At 52.6% G+C, this 22,515-nt stretch overlaps 9 protein-coding genes across 9 annotated transcripts; 5 read left to right on the top strand and 4 right to left on the bottom strand.

The window, feature by feature from the left end:
* Positions 1-49: 49 nt before the first annotated feature.
* On the top strand, positions 50-2,576 carry BO94DRAFT_620926 (CRAL-TRIO domain-containing protein). Its single transcript, XM_025616965.1, has 4 exons — positions 50-1,599; positions 1,650-1,691; positions 1,742-1,841; positions 1,895-2,576. The coding sequence occupies exons 1-4, from the start codon at positions 439-441 to the stop codon at positions 2,383-2,385; spliced, it is 1,794 nt and encodes a 597-aa protein (XP_025471186.1). The 5' UTR covers positions 50-438; the 3' UTR covers positions 2,386-2,576.
* Positions 2,577-2,597: 21 nt separating this feature from the next.
* Positions 2,598-3,928, bottom strand: BO94DRAFT_531394 (HIT family protein). The gene is made up of 6 exons (XM_025610891.1): positions 3,743-3,928; positions 3,553-3,635; positions 3,267-3,335; positions 3,032-3,124; positions 2,934-2,948; positions 2,598-2,837 (listed from the first exon to the last, which is right to left on the bottom strand). Exons 1-6 carry the CDS (start codon positions 3,777-3,779, stop codon positions 2,730-2,732), a joined length of 405 nt encoding a protein of 134 aa, XP_025471185.1. The 5' UTR covers positions 3,780-3,928; the 3' UTR covers positions 2,598-2,729.
* A 1,022-nt stretch (positions 3,929-4,950) lies between these two features.
* Positions 4,951-6,639, top strand: BO94DRAFT_542722 (M20 family metallo-hydrolase; the record flags this gene model as incomplete). Its single annotated transcript, XM_025613103.1, has 3 exons — positions 4,951-5,201; positions 5,329-5,643; positions 5,697-6,639. 3 exons carry the CDS (start codon positions 4,951-4,953, stop codon positions 6,637-6,639), a joined length of 1,509 nt encoding a protein of 502 aa, XP_025471184.1.
* Positions 6,640-6,740: 101 nt separating this feature from the next.
* BO94DRAFT_609654 (40S ribosomal protein eS10) lies at positions 6,741-7,832 on the bottom strand (the record flags this gene model as incomplete). Its single annotated transcript, XM_025616585.1, has 4 exons — positions 6,741-7,181; positions 7,252-7,412; positions 7,531-7,567; positions 7,647-7,832. 4 exons carry the CDS (start codon positions 7,830-7,832, stop codon positions 6,927-6,929), a joined length of 639 nt encoding a protein of 212 aa, XP_025471183.1. The 3' UTR covers positions 6,741-6,926.
* Positions 7,833-7,937: 105 nt separating this feature from the next.
* On the top strand, positions 7,938-11,557 carry BO94DRAFT_508842 (uncharacterized protein). Its single transcript, XM_025609679.1, has 3 exons — positions 7,938-8,929; positions 9,202-9,790; positions 9,869-11,557. The coding sequence occupies exons 1-3, from the start codon at positions 8,075-8,077 to the stop codon at positions 11,362-11,364; spliced, it is 2,940 nt and encodes a 979-aa protein (XP_025471182.1). The 5' UTR covers positions 7,938-8,074; the 3' UTR covers positions 11,365-11,557.
* An 83-nt stretch (positions 11,558-11,640) lies between these two features.
* BO94DRAFT_572040 (aspartate aminotransferase) lies at positions 11,641-13,636 on the top strand (the record flags this gene model as incomplete). The annotated part of the gene is made up of 9 exons (XM_025614903.1): positions 11,641-11,877; positions 11,931-11,972; positions 12,041-12,443; positions 12,509-12,714; positions 12,766-12,845; positions 12,899-13,066; positions 13,140-13,346; positions 13,544-13,574; positions 13,607-13,636. Exons 1-9 carry the CDS (start codon positions 11,752-11,754, stop codon positions 13,634-13,636), a joined length of 1,293 nt encoding a protein of 430 aa, XP_025471181.1. The 5' UTR covers positions 11,641-11,751.
* BO94DRAFT_531388 (leucine--tRNA ligase CDC60) lies at positions 13,552-17,789 on the bottom strand. Its single transcript, XM_025610890.1, has 4 exons — positions 17,461-17,789; positions 14,877-17,380; positions 14,464-14,662; positions 13,552-14,409 (listed from the first exon to the last, which is right to left on the bottom strand). The coding sequence occupies exons 1-4, from the start codon at positions 17,527-17,529 to the stop codon at positions 13,807-13,809; spliced, it is 3,375 nt and encodes a 1,124-aa protein (XP_025471180.1). The 5' UTR covers positions 17,530-17,789; the 3' UTR covers positions 13,552-13,806.
* A 357-nt stretch (positions 17,790-18,146) lies between these two features.
* On the top strand, positions 18,147-19,464 carry BO94DRAFT_531387 (mitochondrial 54S ribosomal protein mL61). The gene is made up of 2 exons (XM_025610889.1): positions 18,147-18,316; positions 18,563-19,464. The coding sequence occupies exons 1-2, from the start codon at positions 18,293-18,295 to the stop codon at positions 19,136-19,138; spliced, it is 600 nt and encodes a 199-aa protein (XP_025471179.1). The 5' UTR covers positions 18,147-18,292; the 3' UTR covers positions 19,139-19,464.
* On the bottom strand, positions 19,465-21,049 carry BO94DRAFT_531386 (rhomboid family protein). Its single transcript, XM_025610888.1, has 2 exons — positions 20,563-21,049; positions 19,465-20,493 (listed from the first exon to the last, which is right to left on the bottom strand). The coding sequence occupies exons 1-2, from the start codon at positions 20,952-20,954 to the stop codon at positions 19,776-19,778; spliced, it is 1,110 nt and encodes a 369-aa protein (XP_025471178.1). The 5' UTR covers positions 20,955-21,049; the 3' UTR covers positions 19,465-19,775.
* Positions 21,050-22,515: the final 1,466 nt, after the last annotated feature.

The following is a 22,515-nucleotide window of genomic DNA, read 5'->3' as shown; positions in this document are numbered from 1 at the left end:
AATTAGGACTAGTCTTCCGTCTAGTCCGGAGGACCCCTGGTGGGATGGCGTCGGATTGGATTGGCACACGACTGGCAATCAGTCCTGGAATCCACTGAAATAATCCTGATAGCTTGCTTCATCGTTCCCAATTGTGCCCGGATCCACCCCTGCGAACTCCCCTGGCCTTCTCAGATGAGCCCTGATCTCTTAAGGTTCTAACCGACTGCCTCGTCTGTTCTCAGTTCTGCCACTTCGCCTCCTCCCTCTCGCCTTCCTTCCCCGCATTCCCGGCTGGAAATTTAGGCTCGGATCTTCGTCTTTCATTTTACTCTTCGGTGGCTGTTCACCTAGCGAGTTGGAGCCACGAGCACGAAGGGAAAAGAAAACCGACGCACCTGTCCCTAGGGATCCGACTCGTCTATCTCCTGTCGCCTTCTGGCCCTCAAGAATAAGCACATGCATGCTTGTTCCCTCCTGCGCCGCCGTCTAATTCCTCCCTCGGCCAATTCTATCCAACTTGCGTTGGAGAGACTGCTCCATCCAGGGCGCGCACAGATCCTCACACCGTGGGACTCTAATCGAACCCCTTTGATTTGGTCTCGGCCCTCTAGACGACCCTTCTCCACTTCTCCGTTGTCACAACCTTGCGAATCGAGGCAGGCTTCGTCTTTCTGGTCAGTCACACTCGCCTTACTCCTTATCGGTACAGGGGCCTGTATACAGAATAAATTTCGCAATCTCGGAGGCGATATCTCTGAAGTTTCGGCCTCTCTGGAATTCGAGCAAGAATCACAATCACCTTTCCTCGGAGTCATTGAAACCCTGAGAACAATGCCTATGGAAGCACAGCCCGGAACTGTGGGGAACCTCACAGCAGAGCAGGAGGCCAAGCTACAAGAATTCTGGGTCCTGCTGCTGAAGGTTTGCGGTGTCAATATGGATGCTGTTGAGCAACTACAGCAGCAATCCGGTGATTCCACCCCTTCAAGCGCACCACAAGAGAAGAAGAAGCAGTCTAAGCGGCGGTTCGGTCTCTTTGGGCGGAGCAACATTGAAGAGGAGGAAGATACCGCCAGTGAAAAGTCCACCAATGGCATCACTTCCAGTCTCGCCTCCATCAACATCACCGACGGAGATGACAAGTATGGACAGTCGAAAGAGTTTCAGCAGGCCCTTGTGGACATGAAGCCCGAAGAGATCCGGGTCACCTTCTGGAACATGGTCAAGCATGACAACCCTGATTCTTTACTTCTGCGATTCCTGCGGGCACGAAAGTGGGATGTCAAAAAAGCTTTGATCATGATGATCTCCACGCTTCGCTGGAGACTGTTGGATGTGAAGTTGGATGAGGATATCATGAAGAACGGTGAGCAACATGCCTTGAAGCAATCCCAGAGTTCCGATCCCACCGAGAAGAAGACTGGCGAAGAGTTCTTGTTGCAAATGCGCATGGGTAAGAGCTTCCTCCATGGCGTGGACAAACTCGGACGACCAATTTGCGTCGTCAGAGTGCGCTTGCACAAGGCGGCCGATCAGGACGCAGAAGCCTTAGACCGGTTCACTGTGTATACCATTGAGTCTGCCCGGATGATGCTTGCACCCCCGGTTGAAACAGCCGTGAGTATACAGACATGTCCAACAGGAAACATTTTCTGACGGATAAACAGTGTGTCGTCTTTGATATGACCGACTTCTCTCTAGCAAACATGGTATGTGCACTCGTCGGGATCAAATTGCCACCGTTTTTAATTTGCTCTAGGACTATCATCCTGTGAAGTATATGATCAAGTGCTTCGAAGCCAACTACCCGGAATGTCTCGGGGTTGTTCTCATCCACAAGGCTCCTTGGATCTTCTCAGGTTTGTTACCCCAGGCACGACAATGATGAGATCTAATTTAACATCGGGGATAGGAATCTGGAATATTATTAAAGGCTGGCTCGACCCTGTTGTCGCATCTAAGATCCAGTTCACCAAAAACGTTCAGGATCTCGAGAAGTTTATCCCCAAGGACCGCATCATGAAAGAACTAGATGGCGACGAGGACTGGGCCTATCAGTATGTTGAGCCTCAGCCCGACGAGAACAAGCTCCAGGAGGACACGGCCAAGCGCGACGAATTGGTGGCCGAAAGGCAGCAGCTCGCCCAGGAGCTCCAAGACGTCACCATCGAATGGATCTCTTCGGCGAAGAAGAAGGATGAGAGCACCGCTAAGGCGGTGGTAGACAAGAGAAAGGGCCTGATCGAACGGCTGAGGGCCCAGTACTGGGAGCTTGACCCATATGCACGAGCCACTTCCTTATATGACAGACTGGACGTTATCCAAGGTGGAGGTAAGATCGAGTTCTATCCCACCAAGAGCAAGGTCGACGGCAACGCACTTAGCGGCGAGAAGGCCGAGTGATGTGCCGCCGGCCTTAATATACTATAGATGGCTAGAGTGTGTTGATAGAGGGTACTTGTTATAATAACGCTCACGCTGTGCGGCATGTAAATACAGCTTTTACTTGTCTGGGATGGAGCATGTATACTTGGATCGCGGTTCATTCTTTATGGAGCAATGAACTTCGCGTTAATGAATTGCTCATACTTACGGTGTAGTCTTACACATCCCCATTTTCTACAGCGTAGCACATGTGTATTGCTCTTTAGCCTGGATTTCCTGTTGTACAAACAGAGATCAAACCCGTAGCACATGGTCGATAAACGCCTCTGTGCAAGACGCCCCTTTAGTATGTACTACCTGCTTTAGATCTTAGACTTGAGCTCCTCAAACAAAGCCTTAAGCTTGTCCATGTCAGTAGCCTGGGCGGGCCACTCGATACCGAGACCTTCTGTTTGGTTGGGCTTGGGGATCTATTATTCGGTTTGTTAGCATCATACATACTTTCTCTCATCCCTCTCCCCAACTCGACACCTGTCCGAACAGATAAGGAAGAAAAGATAACATACCATATGGAAATGAACCTAACCCCAAGAAAATCCACATTAGCCAACCACTCTCTACCTTTCTTTAACTGATCCCCCCGGCACAGGGCGGGTCAACTTACATGATCCACAACCTGGTGGGCTATACGACCATTGTTCTGCAGAATGTTGAAGTCCTCGGCGCCAGTAACCTGGGCGATCTTCTTTGCGACGGGCTGCGGGATTATTGATGCGTTAGTGGCTGTGCGGGGATGGGGCTCGCAGGGTCCTCGTTTTGGATCCTTGGGTCTGCATATAAAGGACGCTAGGGGGTCCCTCTGGATTTGGAGATTGGGGGAGGTGGTGGTTTGTACATACCAGGATTTCCCGCAGATCTTCGTCGGGGATGTCGGTGAGCTTAGCACCGTGGTATTTGGGGATCACGAGCTGTTCGGGAGAGACTGGTGTTAGCTTGAATTGGTTTGTGGGGAGATATACGGAGATGATGGGGTGTGTTATAGGGGGGGGGGAAGGGGGAAAAGTGGTTGATTTTGATGTTGATGGTTCTTTTAAAGAACTGTTATGGTAATAGGGATAGGGCGTCGTGCGGGGATCAATTGGGTGGAATGGATATATGTGAAGTTCACGGGGAGGTGACACTTACCGCGTGTCCACGGCTGAGGGGCTGGATGTCAAGGAAGGCAAAGACCTTGTCGCTCTCGAAGAGCTTGAAAGAAGGGATATCACCTATTTTTATGGTGGGGGTTAGCTGGCACCGTTGCTGAGCGGGCGGCGCGGTTGGAGAACAAGGGACGGAATTGTAATAGTGGAGGGAGGTAGGGAGAGCGCCGTACCCTTGATGATCTTGCAGAAAATGCAGGCGGCGGACATATTGTAGGTGGAGCTAGTATATACGTTGGGCGGTGGGATGTATGTCTGTCAGGAGGAAGTCAAAAGGTGTCGCGATGACCGAATGCGGGGTTGAAGATTGCGAGGCGGAGCGCGCCGAAGTGAGAAATAGTTCCAATGGGAGGAAAAAGGATGGCGTTGACGGGGATCGAACCGCTGCTGCTGGGGGAGCGGATGGTGGGATATAAAGCACTATAAGGATTAATATGCGAGGAGTGGGACAAACTAGCTCAGAACTCATTTCTTGCCTTTTACCAGAGATGACCGTGGTTTGCCCAGAATACTCCTGTCCTCAATCTTTGGAATCACCTATCGACATAGTGGTCGAACTTTTATTGTTTTTTTTTGTCAATCAATTGTACAAGTATGGCTAGTCTATATTCTCACTTTTTCTAGCCTTTTCGGCCTATTAATCGTTGGTTTTCATGGTAGCGGTGCGTTCCCTTTATTGCCACGGGCCGTGTCCATAAGACCGGTCTGCACTGGCGACAGGCTCGGCTAGCTTTCCATGACTACAGCAAGCTGCTTCTCTCAATTGAAAGAATCTACGGAGTACCCCGTAGTTGGGTATGGGAAGTCTCGTGTGCGAGAACTCCGTCAACTTTAGCAAACACCCGTCATCTCCTCGACTCTAGCAGTACTTGATCCTTGTCTGCGTTCTTGATGGATAACCAACCATCTTGGCACTAAACTCTACGCGACACCGATTATGCTATCTATTGAACATAACATACTCTCTATATCAAAACCAACTGCCGCTTTTGTCCACAGTCTACAGATATAGGGCTGGTTGCATCATTGACCGTTCAACATCGCAGTAGGTACTACTGCAATTGCTGCGTGCACCGGCACCCTGAATGGGGTAGATGTGACACTCGAAGGTTCCATACCCCTCACTATCAGAGCACCTCTTCCATTGCCGAGATACTTCACATCACCCTTACCCCAATCAAATTATAAGCGACCCGAGGGAATCGGAGTATATCAACGGATCGTATCGCTTGACGGACGCAGGTTCACTGGGATCTGATTCGATGAGAAGCCCGAGACTCCAGCTAAACCCCACCAGCTATCTTATCAGGACGTCGATTGGGCTGTCTTATCTGGAGGCGTCTCCAACTATGGCCCTATCGGCGCCTTTCTAATTGACATGATGGCCTTTATCTCGTATCGAAGTCCTTTAGCTGCTAGGGTCCCTGGGCTACTTCTTAAACAGACAAGACGGCTCTCCGTGGAACCCGCTTTTACACCTCTCCGTCGAGCCTTCTCAGTCACTTCGAATCATACCATGTTATCCACAGACTTAACCGAGGCTGAGGTCTCTGCTCTCAGAGCCAATAAAGAGCGTCTTGCGAATGACCTCCATCATAGCTGCCAATGGGGTTATGGCATTCGCTGGGGAGAGTAAGTGCTACTGCAACACCCTTTGAAATCGCTATACTCGTATTCGAGATTAGTGTAGAGGAAGCTCCCTATTACAGCAGGACTCCGCTCTGCCATGGATCCAAGACTCATTCTAATGACGACTTAGTGGACACACGGACACTGGTATGCAGCGTCTTGCATTGTCACAAGAGGACAAGCAAGTACGGGACTGGTTTCTCGAGACAACAAAAGCTTTGAAATGTGAGATCACGGTGGACGAGATGGGCAACATCTTTGCGGTTCGCCCCGGACGACGGACAGATGTTCCAGCCACTTTCATCGGCAGCCACCTGGATACGCAACCGACTGGTGGCCGTTACGATGGAATCTTGGGTGTGCTCTCCGGTATCGAAGTGCTCAAAGTGATTGACGAGATGGGGCTGGAAACTGAAGGTGGCATCGGAGTTGTGAATTGGACAAAGTAAGGCGCAGATGGCTATACCACTCAAGCACGCACGGCTAATTCCCTTATAGCGAAGAAGGTGCTCGATTCCCCATCAGCATGGTGTCCTCCGGGGTTTGGGCGGAATGCATTCCTCTTTCACGAGCACATGAACTCAAAGAAGTCCCAACAGTCGCATCTCTTCCTACTGCAGCTTCTGCCCCAGAGTCCATGAAGTCTGCGTTGGAGAAGATCAACTACTTAGGCAGTGTCCCATGCTCATACAAGCAAACACCCATGGCAGCCCACTTTGAACTGCACATCGAGCAGGGACCTCACCTTGTTTCCGCAGGCCAGCATGTCGGAGTTGTAACTGCTGTTCAGGCTTACCGCTGGTTTCACCTCACAATCTTCGGTAGAGACACCCACACGGGTACTACTGCATTCGAACACCGCGCAGATGCCCTATATGCCTTCGCTCGTATGATGGTGCGTGCTCGGGAAGTAGCCTCCTCCCACGGCTGTCTAGCCAGCGTTGGCATTGTGGAGGCCAAGCCAGGCAGTGTGAACACAGTTCCCGGTCTCGTCAGCTTCAGTCTCGACATCCGCGGTCCAGAAAGCGAGTTGGTCCAGGTTGTGGAAGAGCAATTGAGAAAGGACTTTGATTCTATCGCTGCGGAAGAGGGCAAGGGTATTGGCAAGCCTTGCCGTGTAGAATGGAGACTCGACTTTGATTCGCCGGCGGTGAAGTTCCACCCTGACTGCATTGATTGCGTGCAACAATCCGCAGAGGCGGTTGTCGCGGACGTCAACGCTGCAGAGCCCAAGTCCCTTACACGAACAATCATGAGCGGTGCGGGACACGACAGTGTCTTCACTTCCAAGAGAGTCCCAACCAGTATGATCTTTGTGCCCTGCAAGGATGGATTGAGCCATCATCCGGAGGAGTTCTGTTCTGCAGATGACTGCGCAACGGGTACATCGGTCATTCTGCAAGCGGTCATCCGCTATGATCGGAAGAGATTCGCGAAATAGTTACCTTTCAACCACAAGCACTCGTATAGCCACCTCTTATTGCAGAAATCCTGTATCAATCAATAAGAGTAACAGGCGCGCGAACACTACATATCTACGAAGAGTCCAAAATGAATTCATGAAATCATGCCATTAATCCTAACTATTCATAAATTTGAAACAGTAGTCGGCATAACCTCTTTTCAGGACGTGCACAGCACAGCTCTTCCTGACTTCTTTCAAAGCCTACTCAAGCCGCACTGGCAACAATCCCATGAAGCCCTTGGAAGACCAGCAGGCGACACCCTTTAGGAGGAGGGAGCACCACGGCCACGGCCGAATCCACCACGGAAGCTGGGAGCGAACTCGCCGGGGGCACCACCCTCCTTGCCCTCCTGCTCGCGGCGGCGGTAGCCACCCTCACGAGGAGCACGGGGACGACGCTCACGGTCCTCACCGCCCATCATGCCACGGGGGGGAGCGTGGGAACGCTGCTGCTTGATGTGGGTGGCGGGGACAACCTCAGCGGGGAGGTGGAGCCACTCACGGAGGTAGTCAAGACCCTATAACAAACCACCAGTCAGCCAATTGTGTCTATACCTCCACATAATATCATATCACGATCCAACATACCTCGGGGGTGAGGGTGTAGTAGTAGTACTGCCACGAGAACTGGGTCTTGACATAGCCGCGGGAGGTCAGGGACTGCAGGGCCTTGATCACGTAGAGGTTCTTGGTGTCAATGTCGCCATGCTTGGGAAGGTTGAAGTCCTTCTTGGCCACGAGCACACCCTCTGTTCTAACCGTCAGCGAGACTATTCCTCCTCCATAGTGATACGGGATGGATCGATCGAAGGTCGCGCGACCCCGGGGCCGGGCGGTGGATGATGTATGGTGGTGGTGTTCACATACCGCGGAAGAGGTACTCGTGGATCTTCTTGCGGTCTTCCTTGGGGATAAGCCTGGGTCAGGGAGTTAGCTACATGTCATAGGTGGGCTCAATGGCTAATAGTAGGTGCAACACTTACATTGTCGCGAGTTCCTAGCGCTCTTCGGGGAATCGCTCTGACAACGCGATGAAGAGGGTGGTTTGGTTTAAATGTAGATGATGTGAGTGGAGCGGCTGGCTCGAGGGAAAAAGTGCGCTGATTCCCAATCGGGAAGCATTCCAAGGGCTGGGGCCCTAATCGCTCCGCTAGCCGGATAAGCTGCATCACGTGCATGATGCATCTTTCGGCCTGAGGCTGCAAACCCTTCCTTCCTCCCCTTAGTCATCCAGGGCCTTATCGGGAACACTCCGCATCTGAAGTTGAACTGCGCCTCTCTCCTGCAGCCGTCAATCGTCAACTCCACCTTCAGCAAGCGACACAGTTGCAGTACTTCCGACTACCTATCAACTATACGGCATAATTCCACTACGTGTCCAATCTAAACTACGATATCAATCTTCCTCAGAATGGCGTCCCAGAACGTCAACGTCCTCCTGTCGACCTTCCCCGGTCTCTCACTTCCTTCAACCCTCTCATTCTCTCTGCCGTCATCGTCCAGCATCGCCGATCTGACCGACAAGATCACCTCATACCTTCCTCACACGCTACCCCTCCAATCCCTGATCTTGACCACTACCAGCAACAAGCAACTCGTTCCCTCTTCCGAATCGCTATCATCCTACACCGATGGCTCCATCCTCCCCCTCCGCCTCAGCGTTCCCCTATGCGGTGGAAAGGGTGGTTTCGGATCCCAGCTTCGTGCCGCCGGTGGGCGCATGTCAAGTAAGCGCAAGCGCAACCAAGGCGACGACAATGGCTCCAGTCGCAACCTCGATGGCCGCCGTCTGCGCACCGTCAACGAAGCCAAGGCATTGGCCGAGTACCTCGCCCTGAAGCCTGAGATGGATAAGAAGGAGAAGGAGGAGCGTCGACGCCGGTGGCAGGCTGTTGTGGAGGCTGCGGAAAAGCGTCAGGAGGAGCTGAAGAACGGAGGTGGCAAGCAGAAGATTGATGGACAGTGGATTGAAGATAAGGAGGAGATGAACGAGAAGGCCAGAGAGGCGGTTCTTATGGCGATGAAGGATGGCATGTGGACGGATAACCTGCGCGATACGATCTTGGGCGGATCCAGTACGAGTGCTAGCGAGGGAAGCGACCAGAATACTCCTTCCGGCTCGGAGGAGGACAGTGATGATGAGCAGGAGATGGAGGATGCGCCTGGGCCGTCGGAGCCGGCTCGCAGTGCTGCGCCTAGGCGGTATGCTGGATTTGATGAGGATGATGAGTTTATGAGCGATTCGGAAGAGGAAGAGGAGGAGCCGGTTGATGATCCTAAGGGAAAGGGAAAAGCGAAGGCTTAGGCTTGGTTAGTTCTGATATTGTTTATGCGGTTTAAGGAGTACGGTCACGGTTCAGGTTTCTTATGCTTCGCCCGTCATGCATATCATGGTTTGTGAAGCACGGTTGTTTTAAGCTTCATAGCTAGCGTACAAGTTCTATGAAAATAATATTCTTATGATCTTATTACAAAACATCCCATGCAACCAAAGTAGCCAACAGCTTCCATTACACAATTCGATGGTTGTCCACCCAGTTCGCCACGGCAACTTTTTCCGGCCGCCCGCGCGGACCACCGATGCTATCACCGCTATCACTATCAGTTGTTCCTGTCGCATTCCTTCCTCCATTAATTCCTCCAGCATCCCAAACCTCCACCATGTCGCCATATCTCGGGCGCATGATCCCACGAGGGATCAGACCGACCCGTCTCCCTTCACAATCCCTCCGCCGACTCTCACAATTCTCACGGACGTTAACACGAACCGCTCTTTTCTCCCGCCCGGAAGTCCTCCCCGTCTACAACGCAGAACCCCGAATCCAGCTACGCAGCTTGTCCACGAGTCTCTCACTACGCGCTATATCGACCGAGATCATCGACGATATTCTCCCTGTCTGTTGTCCCGGATGCGGTGCATATGGACAGACTGTCGATCCCAAAGAGGCCGGATACTATGGCAAAACTAGGAAACAGACGCGGAAGCTCCTGACCGAAACCCAACAAGTGATTGAGGGACAGGATGAGGGGTCTGGGGTCAAAGCTGAGGGAGAGAAAGCGGCGGGTCAGATCCAGAAGTATCTTGAGTTGACAGATGTGGGAGGGGATGCTGCTCCGAAGCCGAAATGTAAGTGGTGTTGCACATGTCTTGATGTATTGATGATGATGAGGTTGCTAATTAGGTATTTGTTGTTGTTGTGTGTAGATGGGGCTTCTCTTGCGAAGGCTGCAGATACGGCGAGTAAATATCTGGAGAAGTCGAAGGTTCCGGTGCAGGTTTGCGATCGATGCCATGATCTGTTGCATCATAATAAGGCTGTTCCTGCTGTTTCGCCGACTATGGATGCTCTTCGGGCGTATCTTGATGAGTCGCCTCATAAGCATAATCGGATCTATCATGTGGTTGATGCGGCGGATTTCCCCATGTCGGTTGTTAAGGAGGTCTACGAGACGCTGGGAGTTATGGATCCGAGGTCGAAGAATAGGCGCTCGGCGACTTATAAGTATAAGGCGGGGAAGAAAATGCCGACTATAAGCTTTATCATTAACAGGTCGGATCTTTTGGCGGCTACCAAGGAGCAGGCGGACTCGAAGATGGAGTATGTACGCTCTGTTCTTCGGAAAACTTTTGATCTCTCGCATGAGGAATTTCGCCTGGGAAATGTGCATCTGATCAGTGCGCAGCGGGGCTGGTGGACGAAGAAAGTCAAGGAGGAGATTAGGGAGCATGGTGGTGGCATCTGGGTGGTTGGCAAGGCTAATGTTGGAAAGAGCAGTTTCATCGAGGCTTGCTTTCCTAAGGATTCGAGGAATCTGGAGAAAATTGCCGAACTGATTGAGCTCCGTGAAGAGGAGTCTAAAATGGCTACTCATTACGATACTTCTGCCCTCGATTCAGAGGGTCTTCTACCTCCGGCGCCGAGGGAAGATCTTTATCCCATCCTCCCGGTGGTGTCGTCTTTGCCTGGAACGACGGTGTCTCCTATTCGCATCCCATTTGGCCGTGGGAGAGGCGAAATGATTGACCTTCCGGGGCTTGACCGTGGTGATTTGGCTGATCATGTTCAAGATAAGTTCAAGCGCGATCTGATCATGACCAAGAGGCCAAAGCCTGAGCGCCACTCAATCAAGCCGGGTCAATCGCTACTGCTCGGGGGAGGTCTTGTCAGGATCACGCCGATGAACCCTGACGACGTAGTGATGGCCGCTTGCTTCGTCCCGCTTGAGGCGCATCTCACGAGAACGGACAAGGCCATTGAAATGCAAGCCGAGGAGCGCCCATATCCTGGTACCAAAATTTCCCAAGAAGGTACCGGCGAAATCATCGCTTCTGCAGGCATTTTCGACTTGAAATGGGATGTGACTCAATCGCATCTCCCGAGGTCCATCGCCAAGGCGGTTGCGGACAGGAAGATGAAGATGCCGTCTGTACCTTATAAGGTCATGTCGACCGATATCTTGATTGAAGGATGCGGCTGGGTCGAGCTTACAGTGCAAGTTCGAGCCAAGTCGGTGCAGGAGGCCGACTCCGAGTCCTTCCTCCAAGTCGAGATCTTCAGCCCTCACGGCCGCCATGTTGGGTCCCGTCCTCCTATCGAGTGCTGGAAGTTCGTCGCCGCTAAGAAGGTCTCGGATAATCGTGAAAAGGGACCTCGAGGACGGCAGAACATTGGCTTGGAGAAGCGAGCCCGACAGGGCTGAATATCAGCCCTGTCGTGGCATCCCTTCCCAGCATGAATAACTTGTATAGTATATGTTTGCATAGCGATTGGTGTTTCCAGGTGTATAGAAGGGATAAACAAAAATGTATCATAATGCCGATGTGGCTGGGGTGTAAATAGTGGATTGGTGGTGAGCAGATTACTAGATTATCAACGGGCCTGCGTCTTCCACGTGGGCACCTTCCCTCCTCCAACCATCAATCGCTGCTGACGTCTTCTCGTGCTTGCTTATGCTAGCCATTATTCATTGCTTTGATGACCTTCGGTTTGTCAAGTCACATCCCCTTAAAACCAGATCAACCATCCGTATCATACCAGCCGGACATCCCCTCATACTATATATAGCCCATTGAGCGGCCTTGTCATCATGCTATCATCACGAGGCAACAACAATGCACAGCTTCACAAGATTCCTTGGCGCTACGCCCTGCCACATACCTACGATAAGGAGACCAACCCGTTGGGAATGATCTCGTTCGGATTGGCGGAGCATGTATATGATCTCAGAGCCGGGTCGCGAGCCTCAATATGCTGACAGTAGTATAGGCCCCAATGCGCGCAGAGATAGCCAACTACATCAACACCAAGGTCAACCTCCAGCCTTCCCTCTCATATTTCTAGAACCACAGTCCCAACCAATATCTTCTCCATCCTAGGTCAAGTTCAACATAGCATCCGTCGCCTATGGCTCTGGGAACGATGCTACTGCCCGTCTACAAACAGCCGTCGCAGCACATCTTGACGACGTCCTCAAGCCAATCGCCCCAATTGACCCCGAAGACGTCATTGTCACCAGCGGCGCCACTGCAATAGGAAGCATGCTTGGATTTACATTAGCCGAGTCAGGCGACGGAATCCTCGTTAGTCGGCCGGTGTACGGACGGTTCGAGCTCGACTATGGAGTCGAAGCGGGCGTGCAGATGGTCTACGCAGATACTGATACGGAAGAGGCATTCGCTCCCTCTGTTGTTGAGAAGTACGAGATAGCCCTCAAAGATGCTCAGACAAGAAGTGTTCAGATTCGAGCCCTGCTCCTAGTGAATCCGCATAATCCCGTTGGTATAGATCTCATTCCTCAAGAAGCAAGCACCTTATCCTGCTCAAAGCATTGACACTGTCTCCAGGCCGCTGCTACCCCAAGCAAACCCTAACAGAGATCCTCAAATTCTGCAACAAACACCAACTTCATATCATCAGCGACGAGATCTACGCTTCCTCGGTCTTCGACTCTGGAGACCCAGCTGCCATTCCATTCACATCTATATTATCTCTCAGCAGTCCGGAGCTGATCAACCCCGACCTCGTACACTTGTTATACGGATTCAGCAAGGCATGTCCCTTCACTCCTCACCCCTCACACAACCCTACCTAACACAATCAGGACTTCGCATCCGGTGGCCTACACATAGGCTTCCTAATCTCGCAAAACAAACCCCTCCGCCAATCCTGCAAGGCAATCCTGTCAGTATACCCCAGCCAACAACCACCCAAATCCGTTATTCAACTCAACCCAGACGCCTCCATAATGCCTCCTCGGCAGCAATAACAATCACCACCGCCATCCTCGAAGACCGCGCCTTCGTCCACGACTTCACGGCAAAGTCCCAGCAGTCTCTCGCTTCGACATACCGCACCGCAACTTCTACTCTCGATCGCGAGGGAATCAAGTATATCAAGGGAGGGTGAGTGAAATACCCCTACATCTTAACCCCTAGCACATAGATATGTACATACATAATATATGATCAAATTTAGGAACGCGGGCTTCTTCATCTACATTGATCTATCCCCTAACCTTCCCCCACCGGAATCACCAACATCACCGTCCGAATTCGCCCTCGCCCAGAACCTCGTCAACGCAGGCGTCTTCCTACATCCATGTGAAGAACATGGGAAGAAACCGGGGTGGTTTCGACTTGTTTTTGCTCATGAGGAGGATGTCTTGAGGGAGGGGTTGAGAAGGTAAGATATCGTTTGTTTTCCTGTCTCTTGGGTGGGGGGGGGGCTATGTGAAGGAGTCGGGGTTTGTGGTATGATGCTAATGGTGGGGTGCTGTTTAGGATGATTGGAGTACTTAAGACTTTGGGGTGATGTGTGTATAGTTGGTGGATTCCTTAGGGTGTTAGTAATAATGTGGTGGGTAGGTAGTTCGAATCTAGGTTGTGTGTTTGGGTTTTTGAAATTGAGAAGGTGAGTAATTGATCTTGATGTTTTGCATTTAGGATAATGTCATAGAATACGGAATGTGGTAAGATATTGGGGGACAGGTTATCCCCATCTATATCATGTATCCGAATATAGTACTAAACAATGGCGTAGCATGAAACATATATCTAACGTAAATCATTGAAAATGCTATTTCATAGGTCTTTCACAAAACCATCATATCTAATCTGTATAGAGCCAAAATGCTAATGCATCTCTAGTCAATGTTGGCAAAGGTGAACGAAGGCTGGCCAGGAACGGCATTCTCAGCCATGAGTCCCTCCCGCTTCTCACCAGTGCCGATAACCTCACCGGTCTTGCCACCCTCCTCGACGGCGATGATCTCGAGCTCCTTGCAGCCGGTGACACGCTTGATGGCGGCGACCATCTCGCTCAGGACAGCGAATTCGTCGAAGGGCAGCTTGCGCTCGAAGACGGCTTCGGGAACTTCCTTGTCGACGACGAGACGCTTCTTCAGTCTCTGAACGAAGGGCATAGCCTTCTTCATCTCGCCCAGCTTGCCGACCTTAGCGTTCAGCTCCTTGTCGTTGATGGAGATGCTGACGGCGTCGAAGGCCTCGCGGACCAGGTCAATGTACTTCTCCTGCCAGACGGGGAACTTCTTGGCGGCGAAGATGGTGAGCTTCTTGGGCTTGCGGGGGTCGAAGGACGTCTGCTTGCCCTTGGACAGCTTCTTGACGAACATGGCCTCGGCGGAGGTGATGCTGGAGCTGGTCGAGCGGGCATAGTCCAGTGCGGCAGACAGCTCGAGGGACTGTTCCGGCACCTCGGGGAAGCGGGCGTGGTGGATGGTCGAGGGCTGCATGGTATGTTAGATAACGAGTTGGATATAGCGGAGGCCTAAGGTACGAACCTTCTTCAGGATCTCGAGCCAGATGTACTCGGACCAGTGAGGGGCGATGACGGCCATCATCAAAGCCTGCAGCTCAATGTAGCGGAGGACCATGTCACGGTGCATGCCAACGCCGGCCGTGGTGGTGGCCTCACGGTAGAAGTCACGGGCGCTGACCAAGTCGTACAGACCAGACTTCAGGGCGAGCTTGAAATTAGTGCTAGATTGAAGTTAGCATCAATCAAATTCAAGTTCCTCACATAAAGCAAGCCAAGCAAGAAATAAACAAATGTGTTTGTCGAATGTCCATCAGGCATGTGGTGATTTTTGTCTCATGGCCGTGGAAGGCTCTGAAGTAGCAAAATACGTAGAATATGCAAAACATCTTCAGGAAAAATCGACTTCGGATGATAAGGGTAACAGGGGTGACTTACTCCTGGTAGTTCTTCTTGGTCTCGCGGACGAGGCCGTTGAGCTCGTTGTCGAAGAGCTTGTCCCAGAACGCATCGGCGGGTCCAGTACGCAGGGTCTCGTCTTTGACAACTTCCTCCATCCAGTCCTTGAGAGTGTGGAGACGAAGGATGTTGCTGTTGGCAACGGTTTCCTCGAAGTTGGCGTCTTCGATACCATCACCAGCGTCGGCGAAGGCGATACGGGCAGCATCAGCACCGAACTTCTCGACGGCATCCTTCAGGGTAAGGAAGTTACCCGTACTCTTACTCATCTTCTCACCGTTCAGCAGCAAGTGTCCGTTGGCACGAACACCACGGGGCCAATACTCAGCAGGGAAGAGCGCGACGTGGATGTAGAGGAAGAAGGTCAAGTGGTTCTGAATGAGATCCTTTCCGGAGACACGGACGTCCAGGGGGTACCAGTATTCGAACTCACGGCGCATCTTCTGCAGGGCCTCCTTGCTAATGCCACTCTTGGTAACAAGCTCATCGCTGAGCTCGCGTCTGGTGAAGATGTAGTCCCAGACCTCGTCGATCATCTGTTCGGCCTTCACGTTCAGAAGACCAGCCTCCTTACCGTAACGGTCACCGTGCAGGTAGTGGGCGATGGTGTAGTAGGCCATGTAGACGGTACTGTCACTCAAACTCTCAACAAGGAACTGAGGGTCCCAGGGGAGCTTCGAACCCAGACCGTAGGTTCTAGCGCAAGCCCAGCGGTTGAGCCAAGACAGGTTCTTCTCGAAGCCGTTCTTGGTCTCGTTCGAGTAGGTGTTCAGGGTGTTGACAACGTGGTTCAAAGTAGTGTTCTGCCATTCCGCGTCGTTCTCTCCGTAGTTCAGGAACCACTGGCCGAGGTAGGCGACCACGCAGTCGTCTCCACTGCGGCTGACAACCTTGCCCATGGGGTCGGCGAAGGGGAAGGCATCGCCGCTCTCGTAGAGAGCCTTACGGATCTTCTCCTTCACAGCGCTGACCGGCTGACCCTTGAACTCACCAACAAGCATGGTGCCCTTGTAGAAAGCTTCACCATATGCCAGCTCCTTGGCCTGTGCAAGCTGGTTAACATCCTTGGGAGAGTTGATCTTAAGCTGCTTGACCAACGCAGGAGCGGTAAGGTTACCGTACGTCGGAGTGTCGATAAGAGGGAAGATCTCCAGCTCAGCCCACTCCTTCTTGATACCATAGTACTCGGGCTTCTTGGCAAGATCAAGCAGAGTGGCGTAATCATCGGGACTGTCCGAGGGCACGGAGGTGACAACACCGGTACCCTTGGTAGCAGAGACACCCTCCATAGGAAGGATGCGCACACCTTCGGTGTGGAAAGAAAGAGGAGCGTTGACAAGAGTACCAACGTAGGCGGATCCGGGGGCCTCGACGACGAGGGGCAGCTGATCCTGGGACTTGGGGAAGTTCGTGTTGTCAAAGAAGTAACCCTGGAAAGCCATGTTCCAGGCGGCTCGCTTAGTAGCAACGAAGTACTCCTTCTCCTTGACCTTGTAGAGACCATAGGTGATCTTAGGGCCGAGGAAGCAGCAGGTCTGTCCATACATGGTCTCCGGACGCAGAGTGGCAGGCACGAAGTAGACGCTGGCGTCTGCCTCGATCTTGCCCTTGACCAGTTCGGCAATTTCGGGTGCCCATTCCTTGACCTTCAGCTTCATAGCGGTGTACTCCTGGGGTCCGATACCTTCACCCTCAGTTCGGTCGTGGTCCATGCAAGGCTGTCCGTCCTTAGGGGAGTAAATGGTGTAGCGGCTGCCGTACATGATCTTGCCCAGCTCGTGAAGGCGGTTCATCTGCCAGCGCACAAAAGCGTCGTAGTAGGGGTTCGTGTCAGTGGTGACGAACTGTCTGCGCCAGTCAACACGGGCACCCAGGCTGTCGAGATCGCGGATGGCGAGAGGGGGGAAATGCTGGAGCCAGTAATCGGCATCGGCGAACTTGTGGATCTCCTCAAGGGGGACACCAATGGCCAACATGATCTGGAACTGGTACTTCATCTTCACGGTCTTGGCAGCAGCCTTACTCTTCTTTCCGGAGAACTTCTCCTGCTGGGCCTTAACCTCCTGGGTGGGAGCGGCGACTGCAGGCTTATCCTGCTCCTCAGCCTCTTCACTGTAGCCCTCGAATTTCTGGCCGAACTTCTGGACTTCATCCCTGAGCTTGTCGGCACAAGCCTTGATGGGCATACCGGTGCAGTGGAAACCGAGAGGGAAAAGAGCCCTCTTGCCCTCCATGCGGGCCACACCCGTCATGAATTCAACCTTGCTGGCAGTGAAACTGTGACCGGCGTGGAGGGTACCGTTCATGTAGGGGTAGGCCATAGTTCCGAAGAACTTGGGGTGCTTCTCACGGAGCTCCGCGGCGGACATGCTGCCGTAAGGTACCTCCGTCTCGGAGGGGGCATCGACCTCGAAAACCTTGTTTTCCTTCCATTGGGCCTGGTACTTCTTCTCGATGGCGATCAGGGTATCTCTCTTCTCGGTCTATACGGGCAGTACACAATCAGCTCAATCAGGCCATTTGGGGTCTGGGGTTGGAACAAAGAGGGGCAAGTGAGGCGGACATTCTCGAGTTTCATGGTGTTTTTGGTGCCATCATCGAGGGCAGCTGCAGATGCAGCGGCGGCTGCCATGGCTCCGGTTGTGAAAGGTTGTTTTTGACAAACTGGAGATATAGAGCCCGAGGGCGAGGGGGAGGAATGGCAGCTTTATATAGATAGATCGCCTGGAGTCATCGCGGGGTCGAAAAGAATTGCTCCGTATGTGGGAAAAGGCGGTCCGTGAGTCACCGCCTGCCCCAACTGGGGTCGGATGCACCTTGCTAGTCGCGATGGATTCACTTTCCAACCCCTTTCGGTAGGGGCTGAAGGTAGTCCGGGCTCTAGAGTAGACCGTTCATCTTGACTTGTGACTCAGAGATAAGAACATTGCTAGAGATGGCAATGCTGACTGGAGTCATCGCGGCGTAGAGGGCGACTTAACCAAGGAGGGATAGACTCGGGGGTGGTGCATGCTGGAATGAGACAATGCGTTGGATGCATTGGCAGAGGACCTTTCAGACACGAACAGTAAAATAACACCCTCATTTTCGCCCAGCCCCCAAAGCATATACCCCATAGTCACATCATAGTCAAGAATGATTGTCAACATCTCTCCGACGCAGGGCCGCATCGCAACGCATCACGTGATCTGATATCGGCTGCTTTTCTTTCCGCCGGGGAGCCCAAAAATCAACGAGATAGCTCCAGGCCAGCAGCCCTTCAACCACTCCGTCGCCGGCCCATCCAGACCGAATTCCGCCGTGTACGACTTGGAAAGTCCTCCTTTTGACAAAGCCCCCATCAAAGCCAGTAGCTCGGACGCCCAACCGTCACAATGGTCAACCTATTCAAGCGGATGCGGAAGCTGAAAACCGTAAGTTGACAACCACCCCAATTGCCAACTACCTCAGAGACTAACCTGAATCGAACCATTTCCAGAGGGTAGGATTTCCTTCTCCAACATCACCCGATCCCCTAGAACCTCGATACAACCCAACTATGCGGACCCTCGCGCACCGACCCTATCCCATCCCTCACCTCTCGGAATCAAACAACCGGGGAACAAACCCACCCACCCACCACATCATATACGCACAGCCTGCTAACATACCATTCAAATATCCAGCTCCTCGACCTCCAAGTCGGAGCCGGAGCCGCAACCTTCCCCACCGCCTCGTCCGCGACCAAGGAATTCCCTGCCATCACCCGCCTACACCTCACATACGCCCGCAAGATCTACGGCGGCCACCAAGGTGCCCGACATTTCTGGCGCAACTGTCTCCCCCGTCTTAAGTACTACAACCCGGCGGTACCGATGACCGTGCGACAGACCGATCAGCAGGACGGCCCGGCCGCATTGACGATCTACTTCTCCGAGCGGGCCAGCAACGCCGCAACATTGCTCGCTGGCAAGGTCACCGACAAGCACGCCCCGGCACCCTCGTCGACAGAGAAGACGGCCGTCTTGGATGTCAAGGACCTCGATTACAAGGATATCTGGACGAAGGTGAAGAACATGACGGGAGCGCAGGATATTCCTGCCTCGGCGGAGCAGCAGGCGGAGCTACAGAAGTTGGAACAGATGCGCCAACAGGGTGATAAGGATCGGTTGCGTATAGCTGCGATCAGACAGGCCAAGGCGGATCAGGAACGCATGCTGCAAGAAGCTAGAGGTGAGGTGGAGAAGTTGAAGCAGCTGTGAGATTGAGTTCGTGTCCTGTTAGGATTTTGCTGGGGGGAAGTTTGGGTGGGAAAGTGTGATTGTGTCAGTTGTCTCTCTGGGTATATACCTCTGCTTTGAGATGGGATGAGGGTTGTGGGAATACCACTTGGGCGTGGTGGTCTCTTGTAGCATAGCATTTCTTTACTATTCCTGTTCGATTATGTAGTTTTGGGAATTCTTTTTTGTTCAACAGTGGTCTACACACATTGTTCGCCCGAGAGCAGTCTGCCTTTATATGGTTGTGGAACTAGTATAGACGCACTTGACAATGTTGAGGGTAGTCACTATTTATGCAAGTAGGCTTGAAACGTTATTCTATAGTATTTAACTTTCTGGATGTCCGTGTAGAAGATATAAGTTGTTCATGTTCGTTCATTATTGTTCAAGGGGAAGAGTCAAGACATTTTGTACAGTAAGAACCACGGAATTATGTCCCGTGGCCATGACCTGCAATGGATTGAAAGACTCGAGTCTTGCGAAAAGACAATTCCAGGGTCCGGTATATGATAACAAGGCTTAGCGGCAGAAACACTTTACGTTGCATTGTTCCATTTCATATTATCCCAAACAACCAATCAAACTCCGTGAAACCATGCATCGCAAATTTGCTCCAGGTTCACGCATGGTCTGGCGTGTAGTTGGTTTCTCCCAACATACTCTGTCCTGCTGATACCGTGGGTGTCGGAGTCTGGGCGTGAGTGGATCCTTGCTGATTCAATGTAGACGAGGGAGGCTGTACTCTTCCCGCAGCAGCTGCTTGCAGTCTCTGGTCTAAGGCCTTGAGGGCCAGGGCTCGTCTGCGCTCAGCCTCCTCCCGTTTCGCCATGGCTCTTCCGTTACGATGACTGGAAAGAAGGCTAGGAAGACCTGCCTCGCCCCTTGCCAGAACTTGTTGGTTGCCCGAGGCAATGGCTTCTTCGGAGAAAGGTGTACAGATCCTGAGGGCGACCAGCAGAGCGTATACTTGATCCGAAAGAAACGCGATTGGCGGTTGAAGCATGTCCGGAAAGAGGCAAGCAAATGCAAATGTCTCGCTTGCATCGCCCTTGATGCCTAGTCCGTCTGTCGACGTGCCAGTGAGGTCCGGCTGGTGCTTGAAGAAGCGAAGGTATGTCCAACTAGTCAACAGGCCGAGCCAAGAGAGCATCGCCGCGACATGCGTGCCCAAAACCACCCCGCTGATTGTGTTCAATAACAGGAAAAGAGCAGGGAAATGCTTGACTCGCATTTTGACCAAGCCCTTGAAGATGGTTACCGTATGCTCAGGGACGAGTTGTTTGAAGGCGACAAGGAAGGAGGCCTGAATACAGATACCGCCGCATATCTGGGTTACGCTTAAAGTCGGTGAGTCAGTAGGGAAAGCGCAAGATGTTGTGCATTCGTCATGAGAAAATAGAGCGTACCCGCCGCTGGGGCTGCTTTTGACGGCACCCCCTAGAATATAGAGCGGAATAATCGCCACGTTCGGGATCACCGCGATGGCAACAATGAATTTGGCGAATTCCCGGGAACCCCATGCGCGCTCCAGGTATTTCCCGCCATAGAAAAGAGTGCCCGCGTTCAGGAGCACGGTGAAAATGTTTTGCTCCACGAAGGTAGCTGTAAGGAGAGTCCACGGATTGAAGATAAATTGGGAGGGAACGAGTGTCAGATAGGGTATGATGGGAGTTGTGCTCGGCGTTCCGGGGGTGGTGTCAAGTTGGCGCCATCGGGCGATGTTGTACAGCAAGGAGAGGGTCAGAAGACTGATAAGACAGATGCGGGTCGCTGGAGGGATATTGACTCGAGGCGCCATCGTGGAGAAGGACGCTCTTGCGGCTGTTAGACCGCAGGCTGTTGACAAAGCCCAACGGGGGTTGGGGAGGGAGAAGTGGGAAGGATGAAGTGAAATCAATCCAGATGATCACTTCGGCCGCGGCGTTGGGGGGCGTTCCTTTTTCGGGCAAGCTGCAAGGACGGGGATCGCGCTAATCTGATTGGCTGCCGGGCAGGGTATGGCAAGGCCGCCATTCATGCCTCTGCCGTGGAATTATTGAACGCAAACCATGCCTCCAGTCATCGGGAAGCATGGATGGCCAAGGAAAAATGGCCTTGGCTTTTGGACGGGGGACATCATCCGTATGGGAGTTGGGGGATGGTACTCCGTTAGTGCGGAGAAGATCTGCTGTATGCTGACAGATGCCATCTCTAAATACGATACGATCATTAATTGACCTATTGATTCAGGGACGGCGTGGCCTCACGCGACGCGAAGTGACAAACGCCTCTCCGCCCAATAAGCTTCCGGGTACCCCAATAAGCACTACGCAGGTCTGACCTAGATAGCCATTGTCGAAATCTTCTAGAGTTTCTTCGAAGGGCAATTAGGGGAAGACCGATTGCAGGGTCACGTGTGGCTCAGTTGTCGGGGGTGTGGCTCAGCCCAGGGAGATTTACATTACAGTGTGGTTACCCACCCGGCAGACATTCCAAGTGGAACCCTGAAGAAAAGGCGAAGCAGTCCAGCTATTCAGCCATCCAGCCAGATAGCTGATAGAGTAGTAAGCAAGCAACTAAGCTTGTAGGTTGCTCACCAGTTCACAGGTCACAACAGCTTCCTGCCGGCGGGGAATGGGGTCCAGGCTAGAATAATGCATGCATGTCCGGATTACTACAGAGGATGTACCACTGATCGGCGTCCCAGCAGAAGAATGAACTACCTCCAGACCTAGATCCGGCCGGGATCCTGAGGGGGTCTATTAGCCGCCATAGAGAAAATATTGGCAAGCTGCTGTAAGGCTGATTGACCACTACTCCTTGGGAGGGGTTTGATCTTTGCAGAGAACGAAGGTCCAAACTAAGTCAGTAAGCGACAGCAGCTGTAGGTACCGTGCTCCTCGACCCCCAGAAAGAAAGAGGGAAAAAGGGCAAAATGCCAAAATCCTTCGCCGAAAAGGGCCAAGAGCCAATGGCCTGAATCGAACAATGAAAAGGGCCGGCACCGGGCTAACCGCAAGAGGACAAGCGGGGTGGGCGATCGGCTGGCCGTCAGAGCAGACCAAGTGAGTTAACAGGGGCCCCGAGTGGGTTGGAAAAGGCCAGCTGCACGCTAGCCGTGGCCTAGACGCCACAACGAGTCAAGGCCAAAATGCCCACTCCCGGTTGCGCCCAGCGTCTGAAACAGCGTCCCAGAGAGCCGCCTGGAGAAATTCCCAGCGTTTCTTCTTAGCCTGGTTGGGTGTGGTTGGTCGTATCTGACTGAACTGACTGACCTGAACTGACTGACTGGAAAGTGACTGACTTGACCAACTGACAACTGAACGACCGACAGCCAACGACTGACAACTGATCTGACTAACTGACTAACTGACTAAACG

This window comes from Aspergillus sclerotioniger (genome assembly GCF_003184525.1).
Source record: "Aspergillus sclerotioniger CBS 115572 chromosome Unknown BO94scaffold_4, whole genome shotgun sequence".
NCBI classification, from domain to species: Eukaryota; Fungi; Ascomycota; class Eurotiomycetes; order Eurotiales; family Aspergillaceae; genus Aspergillus; species Aspergillus sclerotioniger.
The sequence above is the reverse complement of the archived record's forward strand: the minus strand, read 5'-3'. Positions and strand labels throughout refer to the sequence as shown.

Bases quoted from the DNA above. Each gene is read 5' to 3' on its own strand.
- BO94DRAFT_531394 (XM_025610891.1), bottom strand. From the start codon at position 3,779: ATGTCCGCCGCCTGCATTTTCTGCAAGATCATCAAGG. The intron at 3,336-3,552 runs GTAAGTGTCACC...TCTCCCGAACAG, and splicing joins CCCTCAGCCGTGGACACGCG to CTCGTGATCCCCAAATACCA. The intron at 3,125-3,266 runs GTATGTACAAAC...ATAATCCCGCAG, and splicing joins AAGATCTGCGGGAAATCCTG to CCCGTCGCAAAGAAGATCGC.
- BO94DRAFT_620926 (XM_025616965.1), top strand. From the start codon at position 439: ATGCATGCTTGTTCCCTCCTGCGCCGCCGTCTAATTCCTCCCTCGGCC. The intron at 1,600-1,649 runs GTGAGTATACAG...ACGGATAAACAG, and splicing joins CACCCCCGGTTGAAACAGCC to TGTGTCGTCTTTGATATGAC. The intron at 1,692-1,741 runs GTATGTGCACTC...AATTTGCTCTAG, and splicing joins ACTTCTCTCTAGCAAACATG to GACTATCATCCTGTGAAGTA.
- BO94DRAFT_531388 (XM_025610890.1), bottom strand. From the start codon at position 17,529: ATGGCAGCCGCCGCTGCATCTGCAGCTGCCCTCGATGATGGCACCAAA. The intron at 17,381-17,460 runs GTCCGCCTCACT...CTGCCCGTATAG, and splicing joins ACACCATGAAACTCGAGAAT to ACCGAGAAGAGAGATACCCT. The intron at 14,663-14,876 runs GTAAGTCACCCC...ACTTCAATCTAG, and splicing joins ACCAAGAAGAACTACCAGGA to CACTAATTTCAAGCTCGCCC.
- BO94DRAFT_508842 (XM_025609679.1), top strand. From the start codon at position 8,075: ATGGCGTCCCAGAACGTCAACGTCCTCCTGTCGACCTTCCCCGGTCTC. The intron at 8,930-9,201 runs GTTGATGATCCT...TTGTCCACCCAG, and splicing joins AAGAGGAAGAGGAGGAGCCG to TTCGCCACGGCAACTTTTTC. The intron at 9,791-9,868 runs GTAAGTGGTGTT...TGTTGTGTGTAG, and splicing joins TGCTGCTCCGAAGCCGAAAT to ATGGGGCTTCTCTTGCGAAG.
- BO94DRAFT_531387 (XM_025610889.1), top strand. From the start codon at position 18,293: ATGCGGAAGCTGAAAACCGTAAGT. The intron at 18,317-18,562 runs TGACAACCACCC...TCAAATATCCAG, and splicing joins GGAAGCTGAAAACCGTAAGT to CTCCTCGACCTCCAAGTCGG.
- BO94DRAFT_531386 (XM_025610888.1), bottom strand. From the start codon at position 20,954: ATGGCGCCTCGAGTCAATATCCCTCCAGCGACCCGCATCTGTCTTATC. The intron at 20,494-20,562 runs GTACGCTCTATT...ACCGACTTTAAG, and splicing joins AAAAGCAGCCCCAGCGGCGG to CGTAACCCAGATATGCGGCG.